Raw genomic sequence first — 23450 nt, 5'->3', positions numbered from 1 at the left:
ACCTAGCACAAATTGTTAGAAGAATTATCTAAGCTGAGAGTGGAGATGGCAAGCAGGTAAAATATTTATATATTTGCAGCATGCAGCAACAGAAAGACCTCTCCAAACCCTGGCTCGTGTGCTTTTATGCCTTTTTTCCTCCCTTTTTTTTTTTTAAAGGAACATGCAGACAATTATGTTCTTCCTTTTCTACAGACATCAGAAGTGCTTATGGAAGGAGAACATCAGAACTTCTCATTTAACATTAAAAATGTATGACAAGCACTATTTCATTCCTTGCTCACCAGCTGTACCTGACATTGGTGTGCTACCATGCTGAAGGCAAACACAGTGCAAGTGTCAAGTGTATTCAGTCTGAGGAAGAGAAAGCAAGGGAACACAAGCACAGTGCTTTTATTCCTCCTTCCTCCTCCCTCCCCCCCCCTTTTTTTTTCCTCTTGTATTGTGAGAGAGGAGAATCCCAAGAGAAAGCTTGAAACAAGCCCATTTCCTAGAGCCATATCCTGTTTGCCAGCTCTGATACATGGCTGCAAGCGTAGTGCCCAGGATATGATAAGGAATTTAACCAAGAAAAAAAAAATGTAGGGACCATAATCTAGACACTAAGAGACACCCAGCAGCTCAGACATAAGCCACCTATGGGAAAAAAAACAAAACAAAACAAAACATACATTCAACCTTCAGTGACATTTATGTGCTGTCTATCCAGACCTACCTGTTTTAAGATAGCACTTTCACAGACAAAAAGGGAAGGAAGATCAAGTCAGGAAAGAGTCAACTCCTGAAGCATTTCTTAAGCATCTTATCAAAACAAAGAACCTGTGTAGCTGACACCGACTTTTTCTTTGTAAGCTAAATTAAGCCTAAAAATCCACCTTCCTTCCACTCCAGTTTCATTGAATAAACACTGAAAATCCCCAACCAAGAACTGGCAAAACCTTTCAGTGAGAAACTGCTTCAGAAGGGAGGCATTCATAGCGTAAAAGCCTTTAAATAGCTTCTTTGAAACTTGATTCCACTCACCTGACATATGCTATCTCAATATTTGACAAAGATTATTTGTTAGAAGCAATTTCCAGTCAAGGAACTGCATGCCAGAACTCTGGCTTTCCAAGTGGAGGTACAATTAGTAACATCTGCCTTCAGACAGCACCCGGGGCCCACAGCTACCTGCTTCTGTTGGCTACCTCCTCTCTTTCCTTCCCCATCTCTGATGCTAGGGACCCTCTGAGTTCAACATCTGCAGATCACCTTGTGCTTGACAAGACCTCAGCATACAGCCTCTGCACAGCAGACAGCAAGCAGGGAGCAGTGGTGTCAGTGTACAGCCTGCACAGACAGCAAGCAGGGAGCAGTGGTGTCAGTGTACAAACAGCCTGCACAGACAGCAAGCAGGGAGCAGTGGTGTCAGTGTACAGCCTGCACAGACAGCAAGCAGGGAGCAGTGGTGTCAGTGTACAAACAGCCTGCACAGACAGCAAGCAGGGAGCAGTGGTGTCAGTGTACAGCCTGCACAGACAGCAAGCAGGGAGCAGTGGTGTCAGTGTACAAACAGCCTGCACAGACAGCAAGCAGGGAGCAGTGGTGTCAGTGTACAGCCTGCACAGACAGCAAGCAGGGAGCAGTGGTGTCAGTGTACAGCCTGCACAGACAGCAAGCAGGGAGCAGTGGTGTCAGTGTACAAACAGCCTGCACAGACAGCAAGCAGGGAGCAGTGGTGTCAGTGTAAAGACAGCATGCACGGAACACTTTGTACAGCCACGCACCACACATAGCCTGCAGCCAGTACCACAGCTTCCAGCAGCCTCCACCTGAAGCCATCATGGTCTACAGAGCCATGCCTTGCTCTGCAGAGCACATAAATCCTACTTTCAAGTCATTTTTGCTTCCCCACAGTGAAACAGGAATTCAGAGGTAAAAATACCAGCACCACGTGACAGGGTCTCAGGTGTTCAGCTACTAGGAATACCATTTTTTTTTTTTTTAACAGATTAAGCAGCAAAATCAAGTGGAAGGGGAAGCTGGGTTGAGAGAAAGGAAAGGCTCAGGAGAGCTGATAAAATTAACTTCTTGCACAAGCTTTCTATTCCTGGTACATAGTACTAAAAACTCCTCTTCATGGTTTGGAGTAGAGAGGTGTAAAAGTGAGGTTCCTCGCTGGGCTATATATTTTCCATGAATGGATCCCTGAGTTCTTGCAGATTTTGGTCCTGTACCCAGGACTGGGAAGCTGGAAGAAGCTATTTTCAGATATTTCTTGGCATTTGAGGCAATCCTCCATCTGTGCTGACTGTTCAGGCTCTCACTCTGACACGCACAGACATGCAAATTCAGAACAGGCCATTTCAGTACAGCAGACAGAAATAATTGCAACAACAGAGCTGGACTTGAAGAACTCAGACCTTTATCAGGTGAAATATGCAAGGGGAAGCAGCTCCAGAAAGGATTTTTCTTCAAGTTTAAAGACAAACAGAAATAAAGGCTGCCTCTTCCTTTGGAGAAAGGCAAGCCACACCTGTGTCAATAATGTGTGGTATTTAGTACTGCAGGGAGTTAGGAGTCTGCCACAGCATGCATGCCTGGCGGGGAGGAAGGAACAAGCATGTCCATGGACATGTCTCATCCTCCAAACAGCTCAAGAGCTGGACTGAAGCCAGCAGCTCTAAAACAGGTAAACCAGCTTCAGAGACCAGCAATGCTCTGATCCACCTCCCTCTCAGGCAGGCAGAGCTGGAGACACACAAGTACAGGGGGCCAAATAATCAAAGATGCTGAACGCTCTTGCTTCCCACCTGCCAAGGTGTTCACCAACTGCTGATACTCTCTAGCCAAGGTCTGTTCTCTAGGTTCAACCACCTAGGTACAAAATGGGGAGCAGGTATCAGCTGTGCTCATGCCTGACCACTCACTGGAACAGTTCAGAGCACAGCACTACAGCTAAGTCTACTTGCCTTGAAGGCTCCCTGCATGTAATACTAACTGCTGAACTACCAAACTCTGGTTCCCTCAACAGAGCACTAAAAAACATGGTGCCAAACTCAGAATGAGGGAAAAAATACAGAGTTGGAAGGACAGGCAGCCTTTTACACAATTACATTAAAAGGAAGCTATAATGTAGATAAAGATGAATCCAAGGCTCCAGGGCTTATCACTGGCACTTTAAGGCTGCTCTCGCTGGCAGAGGAATGAGTGGGAGAGAAGCCACTGGAGAACCAGCATTGACCCCAGCCCTGGAAACTGCACTGCTCATGTTTTGGAAGCATTTACACACAGCACAGCCACAAAGAACATGAGGCCAGTTTTAAAATGCAGCTGCTCTTCTGCTGCTTCTGCCCATCAGAGGCCAATACTAACCCAGATGGCATCAAAAAAAAGCCAGCAGAGGGGGAGGAAAAGAGAATGAAATGAATGTATCTTTCTGATGAGACATGGGGTGTGCTTTTCTGCAGCACACAAACCAGTCATGTCCTACCAGATCCAGCCACTGCAAGACAACCTCATCCAGAGCCACTTCAGCCATCACAGGGTGCACTGGTTTGGGGTGGGACAGCAGTTCTAGCATGTATTCTTCAGTTCTATCACCTTTAGCATATTTTCAGTAGAATGTTTAGCACCATCTCTCAGCAACTGAAAGCATCAAGGGTTGGTATTTCCTAAGCCACTTTCATAATTTGCCACCACCAAAGGAAAAATGATTCAGGTAATTTTCTACAGCTTACTAACACCAGGTCCTTTCACAAAGCTTTCCATAGGAGATCTAAATGGAACAGTAGAGCTTTAATGACATAGCTCTTCCCAAACATACTTTTCCCTCTTTCTGAGCAAAACAGTTCTACTCTAGGTCAAAGCCACTGAGTAGGTTCAGGCACCTTGTAAGAATCTAGTTTGAATTCAGAAAAAATTAACATGCTTTATCAAGAGTTAATTACAGGAATTACATTACTGCACACACCTCCATTTACTGGTTCTTAGCACTTAGCACTCTTATTTTAGGTTAAGATAATTTTGGTGTTTAGACAAGTAAATGGGCAGGCAAGGCAAAAAAACCCAATGCAATCAAAAGCCTCTATCTAAGGATTAGTACACACCTACACATCATAATACAGTAAAATTATTTTACAGGTATGCTGGATCAATAAAAGCTCAACATAACAAAGAGTTGATGATTATCAAGAGGTGGTACTTAAACATGCTTAGAAACAGCATTCCTCTGAAAAATCTGACACCCCAGCAAATCCCTGCTAGGTCCCAGTTTGGCTGGATGGATGCAGAGGGGACCCTTAAAACTAAACCAGAAAAAGGAAAACATCAGCAACCTACTGCTTGGAAAAGCTGTGACCACGTGTCAGGCATTCACTTGCCAAGGGAGTGGCAGGATTTATCAGCTCTCCTGCACTGGCTAGTCCTGATATGCAATCAAGGCTTGAGAGTTAATGATTTCCCCCTGTGAAAACTCCAGGAGCCAAGTTGCAGGGCTGGGCTCCATCCTTGATCAACACTTGCAACCTGTTCTCCATCCAGCCCTACAACATGAAGTACAGAACCCCTTGGAGCACAAGTTCAGTATTTTGTTTAAGGTTAATTTTCCTTCTTCCTGCAGGGCTGATCCATTTAGTGAACTCTGGAGGCTTGTATCTGGTTACTGCATGGAGGCTGTAACCATAGCCAGCTGCTGGCAAGAGCCCAAGCAACTTGCACTGGCTGCACAGTCCATTAACCCCCATCATTCCAACCCAACACTGCAAGCAGAACACCACATTTCACACCCATTCCCACAGTGTCCTTTGTTTTGTACCCACAGCTCCATCATCTCAGAAAAGGCCATAAAGAAGCCCTCCAGGTTGTGGAGTTCCATTTTTTTTAACACCACACTGTTGACCATTCCTTTTCCCTTTTAAGCAGAAAGCTGTGTTTCTGAAATGCTTTAAAGAGAGATACTTGTTTACCATTGGTGACTGCTCACTTAAAAGCAGAGATTCCCTAAAATTATTTTGGTTGACTCTGTGCCTGAGCACACCCTGAGTGAAGTATGGAAGTTTTCCCTAGATTTGAACCTCCAGTTTTCTAGAAGGGCCTGAAGCACTTCAAAATACAGTTACAGAATGTGGTAGATCTGACTTCGCTACTTAAAACAGAAGCTTTGGTACTCAGAAGTGCTTTTTACTGCAAGCACACACCTTTTGGGACCAGCTCACAGGTGCTCAGTAACAGTGAATACCATGGGCTAGAAGTCTGCTCTGAAAGAACACTTTCAGGTGACTGATGAAGCTTAAACCTTCTTCTACTCCTGCAGGGCACATCCTTTGCATCTGGTACTACCCAGGTGCAAAACGAGGCCAAATCCTGACAGGAAGCACCAGCAACATGAGAACTCCTTCTCCATACAACCTGGCTCAAGTGTTCTGGTGAATTATTCAAGACAGTCTCAAAATTCATTCACTGTATGCACAGAGAGGCAAAACACCAGGGAAAAAAAAAAAAAAGACTGAATGTGTATTCAGGGCTTCAAATGACTACAATGAATTGATGAATAGCAATGGTTTTATCTCATTTATGAATTTAAAAGGATTTACCTTGTGTACAGTCAGCTTCAGACCTTGGAAAAACCCTAGCCTTATCTACAGGGCCTGGGATAGCTTTTTTAATCACATTTCAATGCCTGTGGTGTCTTGCAATGCAACTAACCCAACAACTGACCCAGCATTCAGCTGGGATAAAACAAAATAAATCTCTCCAAAAGCATTAGCAAGTTTTAATCAAGTGCCTCTCTCGTTGCCATGCTTTGGGTTTACAGGAACTACAACTCCAGCTCACTGGTTGTCATAGATACTGCAAGCTCCAAGCAGTGAGGGAGAATGAGAACACTGCCACTTGGTGGAAAATGGGGATAGGAATCACTTGCAACTGCTTCAAGTGAAACCACTTTCACAACCATACTCCATCTCCTCTCATCCCATGGGGTAGTGCATCCCCCTCAGAGTGCAGTGCAGCAACATGCCCACTCTATCACCAGCACAGCACTGGGCTGCCTTCCAGTATGCTGTGTAACTAAGGTGTGCTTCTCAGCCTCCCCCAGCTGTCAGCTGGCTGTTCATAGAATGGCTTAGGTTGGAAGGGACCTCAGAGATCATCCACTCCAACTTCCCTGCAATGGCTTCAAACTGTGAAAAGCTCAACTTGAGGCACAGGAAGTTTCATGTAAATATGAGGAATTTTTTTTTTTTCCCTGTGAGGGTGACAGAGCACTGGAACAGGCTGCCCAGGGAGGTTGTGGAGATATTCAAAAGTCACCTGGATGCTTTCCTGTGTAATCTGGTGCAGGTGATCCTGCTCTGGCAGGGGGGTTGGTCTACATGATCTTTCGAGGTCCCTTCCAGCCCCTGAAAATCTGTGATTCTGATTCTGCAAATTTAGATTAGACATTAGGAAGAAATTCTTCATTGTGAGGGTGGTGAGGCACAGGCATAATTCTCTATTAAGTTTTAAATGGCTTTTTTTTTTTTTTGCCTGTCTTCCATCTTTTAGCCTGATGCATGTTCCTATGTGCTGTTAAAACCTGTTGTTCAGCAGAAACATGATGAAAGACTTCAGCTATTTACAATAGCTATCATCTGGGGATCTTATTTCCCTTCTTAATTTTAAATCCAACCTTTACAAAACACACTTGTTCAGAAGGTCAACAGAAGAGCTGAAGACAACTGAATTGATTGACATGTTTCATGACCTCTAGGAGCATAAGATCATTTATTCATCAATTTGTTCTGAGCAAAGTTTGCCAACACTGGTCACAAGAGAGTTCTGTGCTGACTACTACATCTCCCAGATCACTGCATAATTGGTGAGATGCTGTCAGAAATACTACCACAGATCTAATACATGAGTTCCTAAATTCATCCATGCAGGTCTTGATGGTCACTCAAAACTGCAGCATAACTCACTAACTACCTTTGACAGAAACCAGAACTAAAGTCAAATAACTTCATTACATCTACAAAAAGGAAAGTATAAAACCAGCTATAGAAGGTCACAAACAAAGACTGAGCCATGCTGTTCAGGCTCATTCCTCTTGTACTGAGCTTCCCTCCCCACACCACCATACCACGCTCCCAAATACCTTTAGGTCACCAGCCTCAGGTTTTTCAGTCTCTGAATCGTCATCTTCCTACAAGACAAGAATTTACAGGATTAAGCTTAAAGAGCAGGCTTGACAAATAACTGCACTTACAGCAAAGGGCTTGTGTTCAGCAGCCCAGCAGTAGTCCAAGAACCTTTCCATCAAAGTTAGTTTTCACCCACCCACTCGTGACCCCAAACCAAGTCCTACAGTCAGGGAGAGGAGTGTTTGTTTAGCACGGATTTTTTTTCAGACAAAGGCATTACTCAGTAGCAGATGTGCCCCACAAAACTCATGCAGCTGCTGAATGCTCAGGACTGGATAGTAAGAAGCAACAAAACTGGGAAAAAGCATTTGTCATTAGAGAATTCTGTCCCTGGGCTTTCTGCGTTTGCCCCCGTTTAGCAGTACTCAGAGAAAAAGCAACATTTGCAAGACCTATGACACTCCCAAGCATACATCAGCAGCACTGAGAGCACACACAGCTGGCCTGTCATCCAACCAAGCATGCAGGCTTGGTGAGGGTCTGGCCTAGCACCAAGCTCCAGGGATCTGGCGATGCCAGCTGACACCAGATCACCAGCGGTGCTGCTGCAGCCTTGCTTGCTGAGGAGCTGAGCTTGCACAGAAGGGAACCACTGACAAATTCCACTAGTTTATTTAACAGACTCCAATCACTCTTTATTTCTTATCATAAGTAAACCAAAGAACAGGGTAAATTTCTGCCCTGTTGAGAGCTTAAAACACTAAACTCAGCCTTGTGTAAAATTCTACACAAGAGGAAAAGTAAGCCCCAGCTTTGGTCCCAGCTAGGAGGTAAGTCTACTGCTCCACTGCCCTGTGTGCTACTTCACTGGAGATCCTAGAGGTACCCATGTTTCTAGATATAAATACATACTCTGGCATCAAAACAAGTTTGAGGAGCAGAAAGTGTTTTTCAGGCTCACACAACTCAGCAGAATGTTTTTCCCTCCAAACTTTGCCATCAGTTTAACTTTGGCCCTAAACCAGGAACTTGATGTTGTTTCAGCTTCAAAAAGAAAACCAAAAAAAGCAACAAAGTGATTTACATGTGACTGAAAGAAGAGCTCACAGAAATGTCCACCTCACTATTAGACCAGGAGCATGTTCTGGCAAGGCAAGCTACAGAACGGGTCCAGAGAAGGGCCATGAGGATGATCAGAGGGCTGGAGCTCATCTCCTATGGAGACAGATTGAGAGAGTTGGGGTTGTTCAGTCTGGAGAAGAGAAGGCTCCCAGGAGACCTTCTTGTGGCCTTCCAGTATTTAAAGGGGGCTACAAGACAGCTGGTGAGGGACTTTCTAGGGTGTCAGGTAGTGATAGGACTAGGGGGAATGGAGCAAAATTAGAAGTGGGTAGATGTTAGGAAAAAGTTCTTCCCCATGAGGGTGGTGAGACACTGGAACAGGTTGCCCAGGGAGGTGGTGGAAGCCTCATCCCTGGAAGTTTTTAAGGCCAGGCTGGATGTGGCTCTGAGCAACCTGATCTAGTGTGAAGTGTCCCTGCAGGGGGTTGGAACTGGATGATCCTTGAGGCCCCTTCCAACCCTGACAATTCTGTAATGTCAGCACATCTTAATTGCCTGAATTAATATGCATATCCCACACAAGTGAGGCATCAAGCTCCTTCACTTCACCTACTCTCCAGCTTACCTTTCTGAAACAGGCACATGTCAATAATTCAGTCTTTACAGTAAGTTTGCAACTAGAAAAACACCACAGTATCAAGTAACTTCGGTGTTTCTCACAAAAGATTTGTTTTTCCTCCACAGTCCTGTCTGTATTTTAAAAGATAAAAGTAATTTTCAACAAAGCTACAAGTTGAGTCATTCATGTTATTGAGAGGTAACTATAATAGCTCCCCAAACCTCCTACCCTAGCAAGGGACACATGGGAAATAACAAAGTAAGAAGTATTAATGAGAACTGTCTTTGAATCCCCATCCTTGGAAGTGTTTAATAGATGTGGTGCTAAGGGATGTGGGTTAGCACCAGAGTTAGTGGAGTTAGATAATGGCTGGACTCAATGATCTAAAAGGTCTTCTCCAACCACAATGATTCTATGAAAAGTCACAGGCTTCTCAACCACAGTTAAAGATGATAGCAGAAGCATAGAGTTGTTTAGATAAAATCCCAAGACGATTTGCCCTGCTTTATAGAAACAATTCAACCACTAACAGCTGCTGGCACAAGCAAGATCAACATGGTTCTCAGTTCTGGCCAAAGACTGTTCTATGCCAAAAAAAAAAAGCATTGCTCTCTGCAAGACAACTGGAGAGGAAGCACCCTGTGGAACCTGCACACATCTGCACAGTAACTGCAAGTACATGCAAGACCCACTGGTGCCACCCCAGAGTGACTCGATCAATTTCCATGACTCAAGAGCAAGTTGTGCCTCCCAGATGATGGACAGCTGCAACCTGTACTGAGAACTGTGTATGCAATAAAGACAACTTCCTCTACCTGCCCTTTGGCCAATACTAATCAACCACAGCTCATCTCAAAAAGCTTCTTGATCACACCTACCACTTTCTACAGGTTAAAGAGATCCTGCTCTGGCAGGGGGGTTGGACTTGACGACTTTCAGAGGTCCCTTCCAACCCCTAACATCCTGTGATCATTGAAGGAGGATCTAGAAGTTTTAGATATAAAAGGCAGAACCACTAAAGCACTGAAGAAGTGTCATTACTCTGCTTAGCCACAGGCCAGAAGCAGGCTCTGAACATTACTGCTTGTCCCTTCTCCAGTTAGGAACAGAACAAACCCAAAAGCAAGGACAAGAGACAGACAAATTTCTTGTCTGCTACCTGGGAAAAGAGATGGCAGAAATAGTGTCTCATAAAGAGAGTGATCTAATGCACAGACAGTAGACTTCAATGAAGGAAAGCCACAGTGACACAGCCCTATTTCTCTCCACTACCAAATAGGCAAAACACTGGAACAGGAACAAGATAATGTCTTAATGTGGTGGTAAGCAAAAGGTCGATGATGAAAGAGACAAGAACCTCCATCCCTAGTCCCCCAAAACTTACCTCTTTGCCCTTACAGACACTCAACTATATAGCCTCTTGTGTATTAGGGTTGCACTCACAGGCAGTGAGCTACATGCCCTGTCTCACAATGCAACAGTTACTTAGGTCATGTTATACACATGCCGTGCACCTATGACAAACAAAAGCCACTCACATCCAGACAAGACACTGTTACACCAAGATAACTTGATGCAGTAAGTAGGTTAAGTTATACACAAAAGAATAATTTAAGACATCACAGAACTTTATTCTTCTTAACCCTCCAGCCTTTTATAAGTTGCTCATTTATGTCAACTTATGCTTAAAGAATGATTTTCATTTAGTGTGGCTTTTAACTTTTATCAGCCTTTTCCCCCCATAAGAGTCAAATGGCATCAACAGGTAGCAGCAAACAACACAAGCTGTGTCAGGCTGCTGATGGGTTTCAAGCCAAAGGCTTTCTACTTGAAAAAGAAAGTGATTCAAGTGTTTGGAGCATGCCAAAATCCACACCAGGAGTCAGATACTTCGGGTTCCAGCCCAGTCAGGAGCTTTCCTTGAGAAAAGCCTCTACAACGCGAGAGGGTCTTAAGGCAAACTCTGAGAGCACTGAAGAACTTACTGACTGCCTGCTGTTCTCATCATCCTCCTCTTCATACCCGTCTTCGTCCCCATCCACGCGGGTGAAGTCGTCCTCTCCGTACCCAACGGAGACCAGTCCTCCTTTCTCTCCTAAGGACGAAAGAAAGAGAAAAACCATGAGGAAAGAGAAGGTAGCAGCGGGCTGGGCCTTCCCCTCACAGAGAGAAAGGTGACGGACGCCGGCCCAATGCTTCCCCGGCGCCCTCCCTGCTCTCACCCGTAGTCGTTCCCCCATCGCTTCCCGCCGTCCCAGCCTCGCTGTCCGACTCCGGGTCCGAATCCTCAGCGTAAACGGCCAACGAAGAGAGGACGCTGCGCTTTGCCGCCGCCATCTTCCGCCTCGGCTGCGGCGCGCTTCCGGCGCGCGGGGTGACGCGCGCTGGGATGACGATGCGGGGCGGTCGCCATAGCAACGCCTCCCGCCTCCAGCGGGCTCCCGTTGAGGGGAGGGAGCCCCGGTGGCCTCGCACTGCGGGAGGAGAGAAGCCCTCGGCCAGACGGGGCAGGGTGGGGCAGGGCTCGCTGCAGGACAGAGTTCGCGGCGGAGCAGGAAGAGGAAGGATAAAAGGTGTGCGGCCCGCTTATAGCGAGGAGCTGGCTCTTTACGAGCCGCTTCTGACGTCATCGCGCGGCGCCGCGACAGCACCTGCCGAACCCTGACCGAGTGTGAGAGGGTCGGGGCGCGGAGGGGTACGGCTGTAGCGGGGCAGGACACTGGGAGTGAGGCGGCGGAAGGATACAGCCCCTGGCAGGGGCACGGTGGTGAGAGGGGCTCCGTAGGCTTCCCTCTTCCTCGCTCCCCGTGTGGGGGTGCGGGTGGGTTTGAGGGGCAGCGAGGGGCCCCCGCCGCTGTGGATCCCATCAGCTGCGCCCGCCTCGTGCTCCATGGGAAGGTGGGGGCGGGGGAAGGGTGGTTTGTCCCCAAAAAAATCATACTGAGGCCCTCCCCTCTGAGAGGGCCTGAATGGCATCCTTTGGCGGGGATAGTAACAGAAAATGAGGTGAGCCTAGCAGGGAGCCATGGGGAGCGTCGTGCCAGGTGGCAACGAGACAGGGCATGGCAGCATTCAAGTTTAGCTTGGTTCTTGTCACTGTTCACAGCTTCTTTTAAAATGAGCGGTGAGGTCCCCCCGGGCCTGGAAGGCAGGGTCCGGAAGACACTGCGAAAGGTCTTCGGGTTTGAGTCCTTCAAGACTTCCCTGCAGGAAAGTGCAACCATGACTGTGGCAAGAGGTGAGGCTCAGCTTCAGGAAGGTTCTCAGAAACATGTCTGGTTTTCAGTTTTCCAGTGAGGGTGATGCTGCAGGAGTTGGTATCGTGGCTGTTTGAAGGAGACCCATCACCTGGATTAGGCCTCTGCTCTTGAGGTCATTTCGGTGGCACAGGAGCACCAGCATGTGCTGCATACAAGCCCCCTGAGCACAGCTTTGCCTGTTCTCCTTTGTATTTGTTTTGTAACACCACCTGTGCCTCAACCAGGAAATAGGAAATGTGAAGGTGCAGTATAGTTGATATCTTCTCTGGATGCATCTGCCAGCACATTTATGGTCAGGTGAGGTCAAAAGCCTGTAAACCTTATATTAAACCTATCCTTATGTTAGAGATACTACCACTAGAAGACTTGCTGACCTGGTTTCTATCTGTTCTCTGAATCATGTGGCCATTATCAGAAACACAATTGTGCTGGTTGTTAAGGTACCCATGTATGCCCTGCTGCTGGTTGGACAGGCAGCTCACATTACAGGCTGCCATCCCTCAGCTGTGCTGGCAGGAGTCTCGGTGTGAATCAGAGCAGTGTCCACCTCAGGATGTAGTTGCCAGCAGCTCTGCAGACCACAACCCAGCCAAACCCAGTGCTCTGTCAGTGGAGTAGCTGCCTACTAACAGCACAGACACTGGCATCTCCTGACTTGAAGTAGATACCACTTAGTGTGCAGTAGCAGTTACTAACTGCATAGTATTATCTATGTGGCTGAGATTTCCAAACCCTTATTTCTTCTGAGGTACTTTCCTGGGAGGAGTTTTAAGAAGATGTGGCAAAAATCTGTTGTGGCTCTGGTAATTTGGTAACTGGAGGTTTGTAAGATGAGTGAAAGCAGCCCATCTGGTAAAGAGCAGGAATAACTTCTCTTTATCTTGGTTTCTGTGTATCTTCTGGGCCTCTCATAAGGCTTTTTCTAAGTGTTTACAAAGCAATCAGAGATCCTTTGAAAGGAAACTATTGCAGGCATGCAAGATACTGCTGTGCATTTAGAACCTAAAACGAAGTGTCTGTGGTTGGTGCACACACACAAACATGCTGTTGCTCACAGATTAGAAGCCTCGCTGCCTATCCCTCCAAACAGAGACCTTCTCTCAGTAGCCTTGAGCTTTCTTCTGTTGTCTTTGCAGGTGAGAAGGATGTCTTCGTATGCATGCCCACAGGGGCGGGGAAATCCCTGTGCTACCAGCTTCCTGCTGTTCTGGCAGTGGGCATCACCATTGTCGTTTCACCTCTGATTGCACTGATCCAGGTAACTCTCCTGTTAGCCGTGGTTCTCCCTAGTAGTCTTTCTCGATGACTTTCTTTATTTCCAATTACTTTTTAATTGAAATGTTCTGTTTACTCCAGGATCAAGTGGATCACTTGCTGGCTCTGAAAATCAAAGCCTGCTCTCTCAACTCCAAGCTTTCTGCCCAGGAAAAGAAGACCATCCTGGCTGACTTAGCAAGCGAGAAGCCCCAAGTAAAGCTCCTGTACATCACCCCAGAGATGGCAGCTGCCTCTTCTTTCCAGCCTACCCTGAACTCTCTGGTGACCCGAAACCTCTTGTCCTACCTGGTCATCGACGAGGCCCACTGCGTCTCCCAGTGGGGACACGATTTCCGGCCGGACTACCTGCGGCTGGGCACCCTGCGTGCTCGCATCCCCAGCACGCCCTGCGTGGCCTTGACTGCCACTGCCACCAAGCAGGTCCAGGAGGACATTGCGGCAGCGCTCAAGCTAAAGCAACCACTTTCCACGTTTAAGACTCCTTGCTTCAGGTCTAACTTGTTTTATGATGTGCAGTTCAAAGAGCTCTTGACCGATCCCTACGCCAACCTGAAGGATTTCTGTCTGAAGGCACTTGAAGTGAAGAACGCCCCTGGGGTAGGTTTTAGCCTTGGGGAAGAAAGCGAAACTGAACAAGATCTGCCCTCGTGGTCATTTGGAATGTGTCCAGAAAAGGGCCATGAGGATGATCAGAGGGTTGGAGCTCATCTCCTATGAGGACATGCTGAGGGAGTTGGGGTTGTTCAGTTTGGAGAAGAGAAGGTTCTGAGGAGACCTTATTGAGGCCTTTCAGTATCTGAAGGGGGCTACAAGAAAGCTGGGGAGGGACTTTTTAGGGTGTTGAGTAGGACTCAGGGGGATTGGATCCAAGCTAGAGGAGGAGTGATTTGGATTAGGTGTTAGGAAGAAATTCTTCACCATGAGGGTGGTGAGACACTGGAACAGGTTGCCCATGGAGCTGGTAGAAGCCCTATCTCTGAAGTTCTTAAGTCCAGGCTGGATGTGGCTCTGGGCAACCTGCTCTAGTGTGAGGTGTCCCTGCCCATGGCAAAGGGGTTGGAACTAGATGATCCTTGAGGTCCCTTCCAACCCAGACAATTCTGTGATTCTGTGACCTTCCAGTGGTTGGTATAGCCTGCCAGGTCCCTAGTATGGCAGGGAAGGAATAAGTCCCTGTAAAGGAAATGCTCATGTATGCTTTTTAGTTCTTCTGAAAGCACTCACCTGTGTTTTTCAGTTCCTCTAAAACAAAAAGAACATGGAGGCTGTCTTCCTTTCAGAAGTGTCCTCAGAATGGAGTTGGTCTAAAAGAAAATGGATTAGAAATATGTAACTGGCATTTCTGTCCTGGTTTGTCATGTCCCAGGCGATCATTGTATGTTTAATTGTGTTCTGCTCTTCTAGTGTGCTGAGAGTGAACAGAAGCCTTTGGAATATTGTACTGAATTTCCTGCTCTAACACTAAATCCCATAATAACCCTCAGCAACTCAGAGCACCTGAGTTTATCTGTAAAGTGGAGGGGAGACTGCTGCTTGCTTTGTGCCCACTGGAAAGGAATAGGGAACCATAATTGGTCAATGTTAGGCCTTGTAAGGGAGGTGTCTGTGATTAATTTTGTGCTGCAACAGCATCTTTCAACTGATGGGTAATCAGGTGATGAGATGAGCTTTAGGCATCCCTCCTGTCCTCACCACACTAGCAACTACAGTTTTCAGACATTGTCATGGACTTTCTCTTCATCTGCCCAGGTGTACTCTGGCTGTGGCATTGTGTACTGCAGGACCAGGGATGTGTGTGACCAGCTGGCCATTGAGCTGAGCTACCGAGGAGTGAAAGCCAAGGCATATCATGCAGGTATGGGAAGCTCCATCTCCAGCTACTGAGATATGGACATCACCTTTCAGGTCTGGGTTGGGGCTACCTAGAAAAGAACTTTCTAGACTAGGTCTCCAATGTGTCTAATGCTCACAAGATATGTCTGTGATGAAGTTCAGGCTGGATATTTCTTCACAGAAAGGGTTATCAAGCACTGGAACAGGCTGCCCAGGGCAGTGGTGGAGTCACCATCCCTGGAAGTATTTAAAAGATGTGTGGATGTGGTGCTTAGGGATTTGGTGTACCTACAGTGGCTGAGCAGTAGTAGTGGGATTATGAGCTCTAGGCAAGTGGTTGCACTTCATGATCTCAAAGGTCTCTTCCAATCACAATGGTTCCATGGAGGTGTGGGGCCTTCAAGGGAATGGCATTCCCTTTTCTCCGGAACTGTTGGGTTTGTTGGATCTTGCACAGCCTAAATATAACAACTGCTCTTATCCCAGGGGAGATGTGAGTTTTTCTCTTTGGAATAGAAACAGCTGCTGCTGACTTCTGCTTGATTGCAGGCCAGTTTAATAGGTAGAGGAGCAATGTGGATCAGTCAGCTTTAGTGAGGGTGTTGGCTCACAGTGGGGGAATGAAAGAGGAGAAGAATCTTCTTCTTTTGGTTTGTTTGGGTTTTTTTTTTTCTTTTTCTATATTGTTATATCCTTCCCTCTTTTTCCCTTCCCAGGACTGAAGGCAGCTGAGAGGACTTCAGTCCAGAATGAATGGATGGAGGAGAAGATCCCAGTTATTGTAGCAACCATCAGTTTTGGAATGGGAGTAGACAAAGCAAACGTCAGGTACATGAGGCTGAATGTTGTGCACAACAGAGCCTGAAACCTGAGCAGTAGGAAAGCAAAGTCTCAGTCTCTCTGTTATCTTATACAGCTGACTCAAATACACTTGCCAAACCCCACAAAAACAGAACTGGAGGATTTTTATCTTAGAAGCAGCAAAAACAAACTTGGAAGGGTTTTGTAAAGAGATTAAAAACAAGACGCCAGAGCTCCTCTTTGCCAGTCAGCTTCAAACCCAAGAAAAATGGAGGAATGCTTATTTTTTGCCACACCCTCCAGGGTTTCAAAGTGAGCCATCTTGATGCAATCACAGCTGTCCCTTTCACTTCTCTTAGTGCACTATTTGCTGTCAAAAAGCAGTGGGAAGAAAATCTGCACCTAAAATAATTCATACACCCTCTCCTAAAATAGTCAGAGCCAGCTTTTTTTAGACATCTCCTTTTGCAGTGCATTAGGGGGGACGAAGGAAGCAGTTCACAAATGCAATAACCATATAAAAATACCACTCTAGCTCAAGGACAGAAACTTTACACATGGTTTCAATTGCTGCTCCTCTGGGGAACCGTAATTACTCTGTGCTGCTAGAATTCCTGAAGTGTAGCTGTGCTGAGTTAGTGTTGTGAGCTGTGATCACTTAGTACAGGGATAACTGGGGTGCAGCTCACACACTTCACACAGTCCTGATCTTTAGTCTAAAATCCACACAAAGCAATTGCTCTGGATGCTGTTGGGAAGAGGGGCAGGACATCACTGAGGCAGTCACATCAGTTCAGAACTGAGCCATCTTTCTGTCTCAGTGTGCTGCCAGATAGCAGGATCCTATAGCAGGGGCAGGCTGTTTTACTTCTTGATGCATGTTACCCAATGGTATTAATGACCTGTTGAAACCACTCTGCCCTGTTCAGTGCAGTAGTCATTTAAAAAGGCAGAGTAACTGAGGTGCAAAGGCCTGGTTGAGAGTGAAATACAGCTGAAATATGCTTGGAATATGGTTAGTTTCCAGGGAGTGGAGTTCAATTAACTCTTTACAGGACATTTTTTAATAGTTTGAAGGCCATTCTACTTGAGCCTAGGCAGCAAGGCACTGCTGGCCTTGGTGTGGCACTGCAAAGCTAAGAGCCTTCACTCTCTGTTGGCAGAGTTCTGAGTTCTCATGTGTATGTTATCAGCTGAGATCAGGTCGGACAAGTTCTGGAGGTGACTCTTCTGAACAAAAAGGAAAACAGAGGTGTCTGTTTTCCTGACAGAATCTGTTCCTCTGTCTTCACTGCTAATTCAGTTTTGTTTGAGATTATTTATCAATTCCTTCAGTAAACTTTCCGATGGGGATTAAATGTGTGGAGCGCTGATGCTTCCTGCTTGGCCTGTTCCTGGAGTGTTCCTGTTTGGAGAAACATGTTTGCTTGCTTTTGTCAGTTAATCTCTTGCCACACCCTTATGCATCATACCTGCCTCTGGAACATGCTGGGTTTGAGGCAGACTGGTACTTAAAACATGGGCAGAGTTACAGTGGTGTAAAATCCTCTCTCACCACAGTTATAAGCTGAGTTGCTGAATGTTCAGGTACAAGCAGGTTTAAAGCAGTCTTGCAGCAGTGTGTTAAACCTTCCTTCAGAGATTACATTCAGTTTAGTAATGCTTCATAGTTCATTTGCTGGCTGGGAAAGGTGCCCTCATCTACAAGTGAGCTTGGTGAGATAGAATTTCCCATGCAGGCTTTGCTGGCAAAGGAAGTGTCTTTGTAAAATCCAGCATTTCAAATTGTGTTCTGTAATGTTTAGATTGTGTTCCACAAAATAAATAGTTGGGTTCTGTTCTGTTTTGTTTTGTTTTTTCTCTAATGCTGCATTTTATGGTCAAATTTCCCAAATTCCTTCAATCAATGTCCTTATTCTCTCTTCACAGCTGTACAACTGTCTGCATATTGGGAATACTAATGTGCTCCTTTTCCAGCCATTTGGACCAACGTCCTGCTCATGTTTTGTTCAGCTGTGTTTGTTTTTTCATAGCTCTGCTGCTTTCCTTGTGTCTTGTGTAAAGAGGTCTTAGGTTTCAGTGTGCTGAATCCTTTGCTCTGCTAAATCCTCTGTCTTTTATGTTTTTTCTGCCCTATTTTTTACTGATGTTGATGTCCACAAACAACACAATCACGAGAAACTTGCAGGCTTATGTTTCTTGTTATGCAGATTTGTGGCCCATTGGAATATTGCTAAGTCAATGGCTGGATATTACCAAGAGTCTGGCAGAGCTGGGAGGGATGGGAAGGCATCCTTCTGTCGCCTCTACTACTCAAGGAATGACCGGGATCAAGTCAGCTTCCTGATTAAGAAGGAGCTCTCCAACATCCAGGTAAGGTGTGCAGAGTAGCATCTACCTGCCTAGATCCACTGCCTTTGCTCTGATGTGGTTTGTCTCATCATGTGCAGTGACCTCTGAATATGCAAAGATGAGTTTTGCTGAGTCTCAAGCTGTCTGTAGCCCTCTTAAGGCATAGCAGAAGGGGGTGAAGCAGGAAAGGGGAAAAGGCTGTCAGACCCAGCTCCAGCTCTATACAGAGGGGTATAGGTGAGCAGAAGTCAGGAGCAGGGACAGGTTGGTGTCTGTACTCAATTGCCATATTCACAGAATCACAGGAGAGAAGGGACCTCAAGGATCATCTGTTCCAACCTTCCTAGGTGGTAGTGTAGTTGAAATGAGATGGCCCAGCAGCACCCTGTCAAGTTGAGTCTTAAAACTATCCAATGTAGGGGAATCCACTGCTTCCCTTGGGTGATTATTGTTGAACAGAAGGGTTGGATTTGGTTATCACAAGAGTTGCTTCATCTCTTTATATTTAAATTGAAGATTATAGCTACTGTCCTCATTTACTTTCAGGAAAAAAAGGGGACCTTAAAAGAGTCTGACAAAGCTGTAATGACAGCTTTTGATGCCCTTGTGAACTTCTGTGAGCAGCTGGGGTAAGTGCACTTCTTTTAAGTACTGTTTAATGTTGGGAAAAACATGCCCTACCCTTCTGAGGCTCTGTTAGGGCTGAGATCTTGCACGTCCAGGAAAAAGAAAATACTGAATGATTCAGCTGATATTTTGCTGTTTGGGCTGAGGAAGGTGTCCTTGAGGCACCTCTCACTCCCCTTCTGAGTTGTTGGTCTTGGAGCCTGATGCAGTGATATGGTGATGTTAAACTCTTAAGTCCTCTGGCTGTGGATTTCACTGTGCTATGTCTTTGATGATGGGTTGACTTAGTTACATTTGCTTTTGTTTTGACTCTTTCCTCCTTCATTACATCTCTCTTCTAAGGAAACAGGGCAGCCTAATCAGCATGGGCTGGAAGCACTTAGCCTGAACGTTTCTCTAAATCTCAGGGGCTCCACTCTGCAAAGCACTGAGTATCTGTGATTCTCACTGACCTCAGAAGGAGCTGGCGATGCTTTGACTGTTTCAGAAACAGGCCCAAATTATGGGCATGCCCAATCTAAACGGAGAGCAGCAACCACAATGTGGATTGCTCAGGTTTAGTTCTGACTTGAAAGCTGTAATTGTTCTGACTGCTGTTCTGGGTAAGACATCAAGGCTGTCATTTGGCTGGTTAGAGAGCAGTATGTGTTCACTGACTGAACATGGTCAACATGTGTCTTATTTTCAGTTCTACATTTTATTTCACTTTCCATGCCTGTGTCTAGGACAACTTTTACAGTGTGAATTTAGTATGTGCTGCTTTTCTGATGCCTTGGTGAGCATGTTCTCTCCACGTGGTCACACTTGGTAAACAAATCCTGGTTTTATGAGATTGCTCTGGGAAGGTCCTGCTTCTACTGAGCTATGGCAGAACATTGGGAGCCCTTGAAGGAGCACTTCTTGCCCAAAGTCAGGGTGATTCTGGGAAGTAGCTACTAGGGGAGGCTTCTAACTGTAAGAGTTTGATCCATTTACTTGGCTAAGTAGCTCAGCTCCTGCTGGTGTGTGTTGCCAGCTCACAGCAAGGGCAGCCAGATGGCTCCTTGTGTCTGGGTTTTGTGTAATCTGGGAGGCAGCTCTGTCAGTCTGGTTAGAGGCTAACCTCAGGAAACCTGGTCTTGGTATCTACTTCTCCTTGATTCCTAAGCTGGATATCAGTAGACTGAGTCTCTTAGAGTGACAATCATTCCTTGTAACAGACACCAGTGCCGTGAGGATTGGACTGGGATCACTGAACTAACCTTGCAGTACCAGGACATTTCAGGGTACTGTCTCAGTGAGGCCCTCCATGTAACCATCCTACAGCATCTCCATCTTCTTGTGCACACTGTAAAGAGCCTGGCTGCTCTCTGAAGTGAGGACCTTCTCTGGAGTTGCACTGCAACAATGAGACAATAATGGAGCGAGGACAGAGAGAAAATACCCTCCTTTTGCTCAGATGAATAATAATGGAAAGAGTATGAGTATGTGAGAGATTTCTCTAGGGAGATGTCACTGACCTAATTAGAAGTCACTTATCTCCCTTACTTTTTCTTCCTTTTCCCAGCTTGGCACATTCTTCCTGCTGTATAACGTGGCAGATGCATCCCAGGGTCACATATTGCAGCACCACTGCCTGGCTTTTCTGCTCAGAACTGTGCAGGAGGCTGAGGTGCTGTGGAAAGGAACACCACTTCTCATTTCCTTTTTTTACATGTTGGATAGGGAACAATGCTGCATTAATTGAAACAGTGAAAGCAAACCTGAACCTCTGACCTTGCAAGGTTCTAAATAAGAACAAAGAAAGACAGACTTGTACACTGCCAGGCAAGTTTTTGCATAGTATATTTAGGCTATTGTCTGAGTATGACAGGAGAACAATGGTATTAAGCTGCTTGGAGGGAGTGGGTTTAGACAAAGCTTTTGCTGGTCAGAGTTTCCTTTTGCCCATTTGCAAGGCAGAACCCCCCCCCCCCCCATAACTGCAGCAGAGGAAGACTTCTCTATCAGGTTTAGGTGATGGTTGACCATTTGCCACCTCTCATCTGTGGTCTTGTTTGAAAGATGAAAATCAGGCAGAGGTGAGTTGCCCTTGGTATGTGGCTAGTTGTGCAAGTTCCTGAATACAGCCAGCCTTGGGTACTGAGTTTGTTGTGGACTTGCAGAACAGCTTGCTAGCACTAGTGCTCTGCTCTTGATGCAGGGAAGTTGCATGGGGAGAAATAATCACCCAGAGAGAGATGGGAAAGTTTTCTATGAACAATGCAATCAGGTTGTGGCTGGATTGATTGTTGCCTTGGAGCTGCAAGGCTCCAAGTACTGCATCTCAGCCCCACTGTTTATGTATACCACTACTGTCTGTGCCTTGGAGATGAGCAGCACCCAAAGATGGCAGCAAATAAGATGAGCGCAATGAAAACAAGACAGAAGATGCTAATCACCACTAGCCCTCCAATAGCCCAGTCACTTCTTGTGATCAGTCTCTTTAAGTCTTCCAGAGCTGAGGATGCCTCTTGTGCTGTTGACATGCTGCCTTCCACCCTGCTGGAGGTAGACAAGAACAATGTCAGATGTTGGTGCATCCTCCCTGTGCTTTGAGCCTCAGTCCTGAAACCAGTACAGGCCTGCATGATGCCTCTGCCTGCAGGCATCCCTCTTCCAAAGGGAGAGAAATGAGACCATGAACACAGGAAAAAAGACAATTGAGGACAGTTCACAGTCAGATCTAGAGATGTAAAGAGGAAAGCTTCTGGCTTCATGAGATTTTGGCAGTTGAGATTTATTTTAATCATCGTTTATCAATATTTTATATAATACAGTGTCTCTTCCAGTATGTTCAGTATGAACCCTTTATCTCTGTTAACTCTCCACCCTGTACATGAAAGGGGGAGAACTTGCTTAATACCATTGGGAAAATCCCTAAAAAGGAGCTGGGCACTTAAACTCTGAGTTATTTAAACACAAACAAAAAACCCCTAACAACACCCCCCAGCAAATAAGCAAAGATCTTCACATAACAACTTGTTGCTCCATAAGGCTTACAACAGTCTAATAAAAAAGGTCTCCCATTAACAGAGCTTTCTGTAGTCACACTTCCTGTTACTCTGCAATAGAAGCACAAGTTTCCCTCCCATAAAGTACTTTGGTTCAGCAGTTATTTAAGCTGGGATCTCCATGGGTTCTACACATTTGCTCTTTCACTGATACTTTGCATAATGACTTGGTTATTGGCTTTCTAAAGAACATCCAGTATCTCTTTGCAAGCATCTTGTGGTTTTACTAAAGCTTCCTTGCTTCCCAAGGGAAAAGAAGGATTGTTTCTCCTACTTTCTCTCAAACAGGACTGTAGAGATGTGATAGAGGAAGAGATCTTGGTTATTTTTGACAATTTGTTGCCCTTTATGTCTGTATCCTTAATACTGTAAGGAAAAGGTTAGTCATGAACAGTGTGTTTCATCCTGAGCAAGTCACATCTGACTAGGAGCACAAACTCACTCTTCAGTGTGCTGAAATTTTTGTTTTTTTCTCAGCAGCCAAATATATTTAGTTCATGAGTTGTTTTCTGGAACGATGGCAGATCATCAAGAGGAATCTAGGACATGAAAGCTGTTCTGGAGGGCATCCTTCACCTTTAGGAAGGAGGCACCCAAAATCTAGTTCGTAGATCCCCAGGCAGCAGCCTAGAAAGCTCCTGTCCCATTTGCTAATCCCAGCTAATCTGAAATAATTGAGCTGTGTGTGATTTTATAAATACCTGAAGCTGTTGTGGATGCTTCTTCTGGTTCCTATGCACCCTCTTCAAGAGATCTTGGTGGTGAGGGACCCCCTTAGTGCTGCTGATGACTTGCAGAGCTAGTGTAGAAGGTGCCTGTTTGTACTGCAGTAAATTATTAACAGTTGACTTTCCTGCAAAGGTGTGGCTAATCTAATCAAAGGCCTTGAGCCTACCTCAAAAAACCTAGTTCAGCTGTCACTCAGAGATTTCTTCCTCTCCATGGCTTTATCCACTGGTGTACTGCTGAAAGTGGTGGTGGAGAGAAGAGACCTTTGCTTCCTGGATCCTGACTGAAAGTGTATTGTAAGCTCTGTTAGGAGACTGCCATATCTAAAATGAGACTGTGAACAAGACTGCCCTCCAGTCCAAACTTCATCATGACAGTTGAGGTGGATTAAACTCATTACAGAGCCTCACACTGCTGATAGCTGCAATAAAACTGACTGCTTGTTGTGTTCCTCACTGAAGAAGACCAGAGGGATGGTGCTGGAGAGAAGTAGGAGGGGAAAAGGAGGAGAACATGGTGTGTGAGACTGCATCTGTGTAAAAGGAAACTTGGTTGTCACAAGCCAAGCAAATCACTTTGAAAGCAGAGGGATGATGTTACAGAACAGGAGCTATTCCATTAAGTCATCAGCAGAGCTTCCACCACTTCTGCTGGAGGCTTTGGCCTCGCTGTCTCTGGAGAGAAGCTATTTCAACACTTCTATCATCAGGACTGAAGTATCTGTATTCCCCTGCAGTTCCCTCCAGGCTCGCTCAGG

The 23450-nt window shown here is 45.9% G+C and overlaps 2 protein-coding genes across 2 annotated transcripts in view; one reads left to right on the top strand and one right to left on the bottom strand.

The window, feature by feature from the left end:
- Positions 1–11118, bottom strand: part of SAP30BP (SAP30 binding protein) — a 33181-nt gene extending 22063 nt beyond the window's left edge. Inside the window, exons 1-3 of the mRNA XM_054393794.1 lie at positions 11004–11118; positions 10767–10876; positions 7115–7162 (exon numbers count right to left, since the gene is read on the bottom strand). Coding sequence (XP_054249769.1) covers positions 7115–7162; positions 10767–10876; positions 11004–11118 — 273 coding nt within the window. The remainder of the gene's footprint in view (positions 1–7114; positions 7163–10766; positions 10877–11003) is intronic.
- Positions 11119–11898: 780 nt separating this feature from the next.
- RECQL5 (RecQ like helicase 5) overlaps positions 11899–23450 on the top strand; it is a 37302-nt gene continuing 25750 nt past the window's right edge. Inside the window, 7 exon segments of the mRNA XM_054393832.1 lie at positions 11899–12019; positions 13178–13299; positions 13398–13916; positions 15069–15174; positions 15869–15980; positions 18164–18326; positions 18852–18934. Of these exon segments, the coding sequence (XP_054249807.1) occupies positions 11899–12019; positions 13178–13299; positions 13398–13916; positions 15069–15174; positions 15869–15980; positions 18164–18326; positions 18852–18934 (1226 nt within the window).

The sequence above is a fragment of the Indicator indicator genome, chromosome 29 (genome assembly GCF_027791375.1).
Source record: "Indicator indicator isolate 239-I01 chromosome 29, UM_Iind_1.1, whole genome shotgun sequence".
NCBI classification, from domain to species: Eukaryota; Metazoa; Chordata; class Aves; order Piciformes; family Indicatoridae; genus Indicator; species Indicator indicator.
This window is presented reverse-complemented; position numbering and strand designations above follow the sequence as displayed.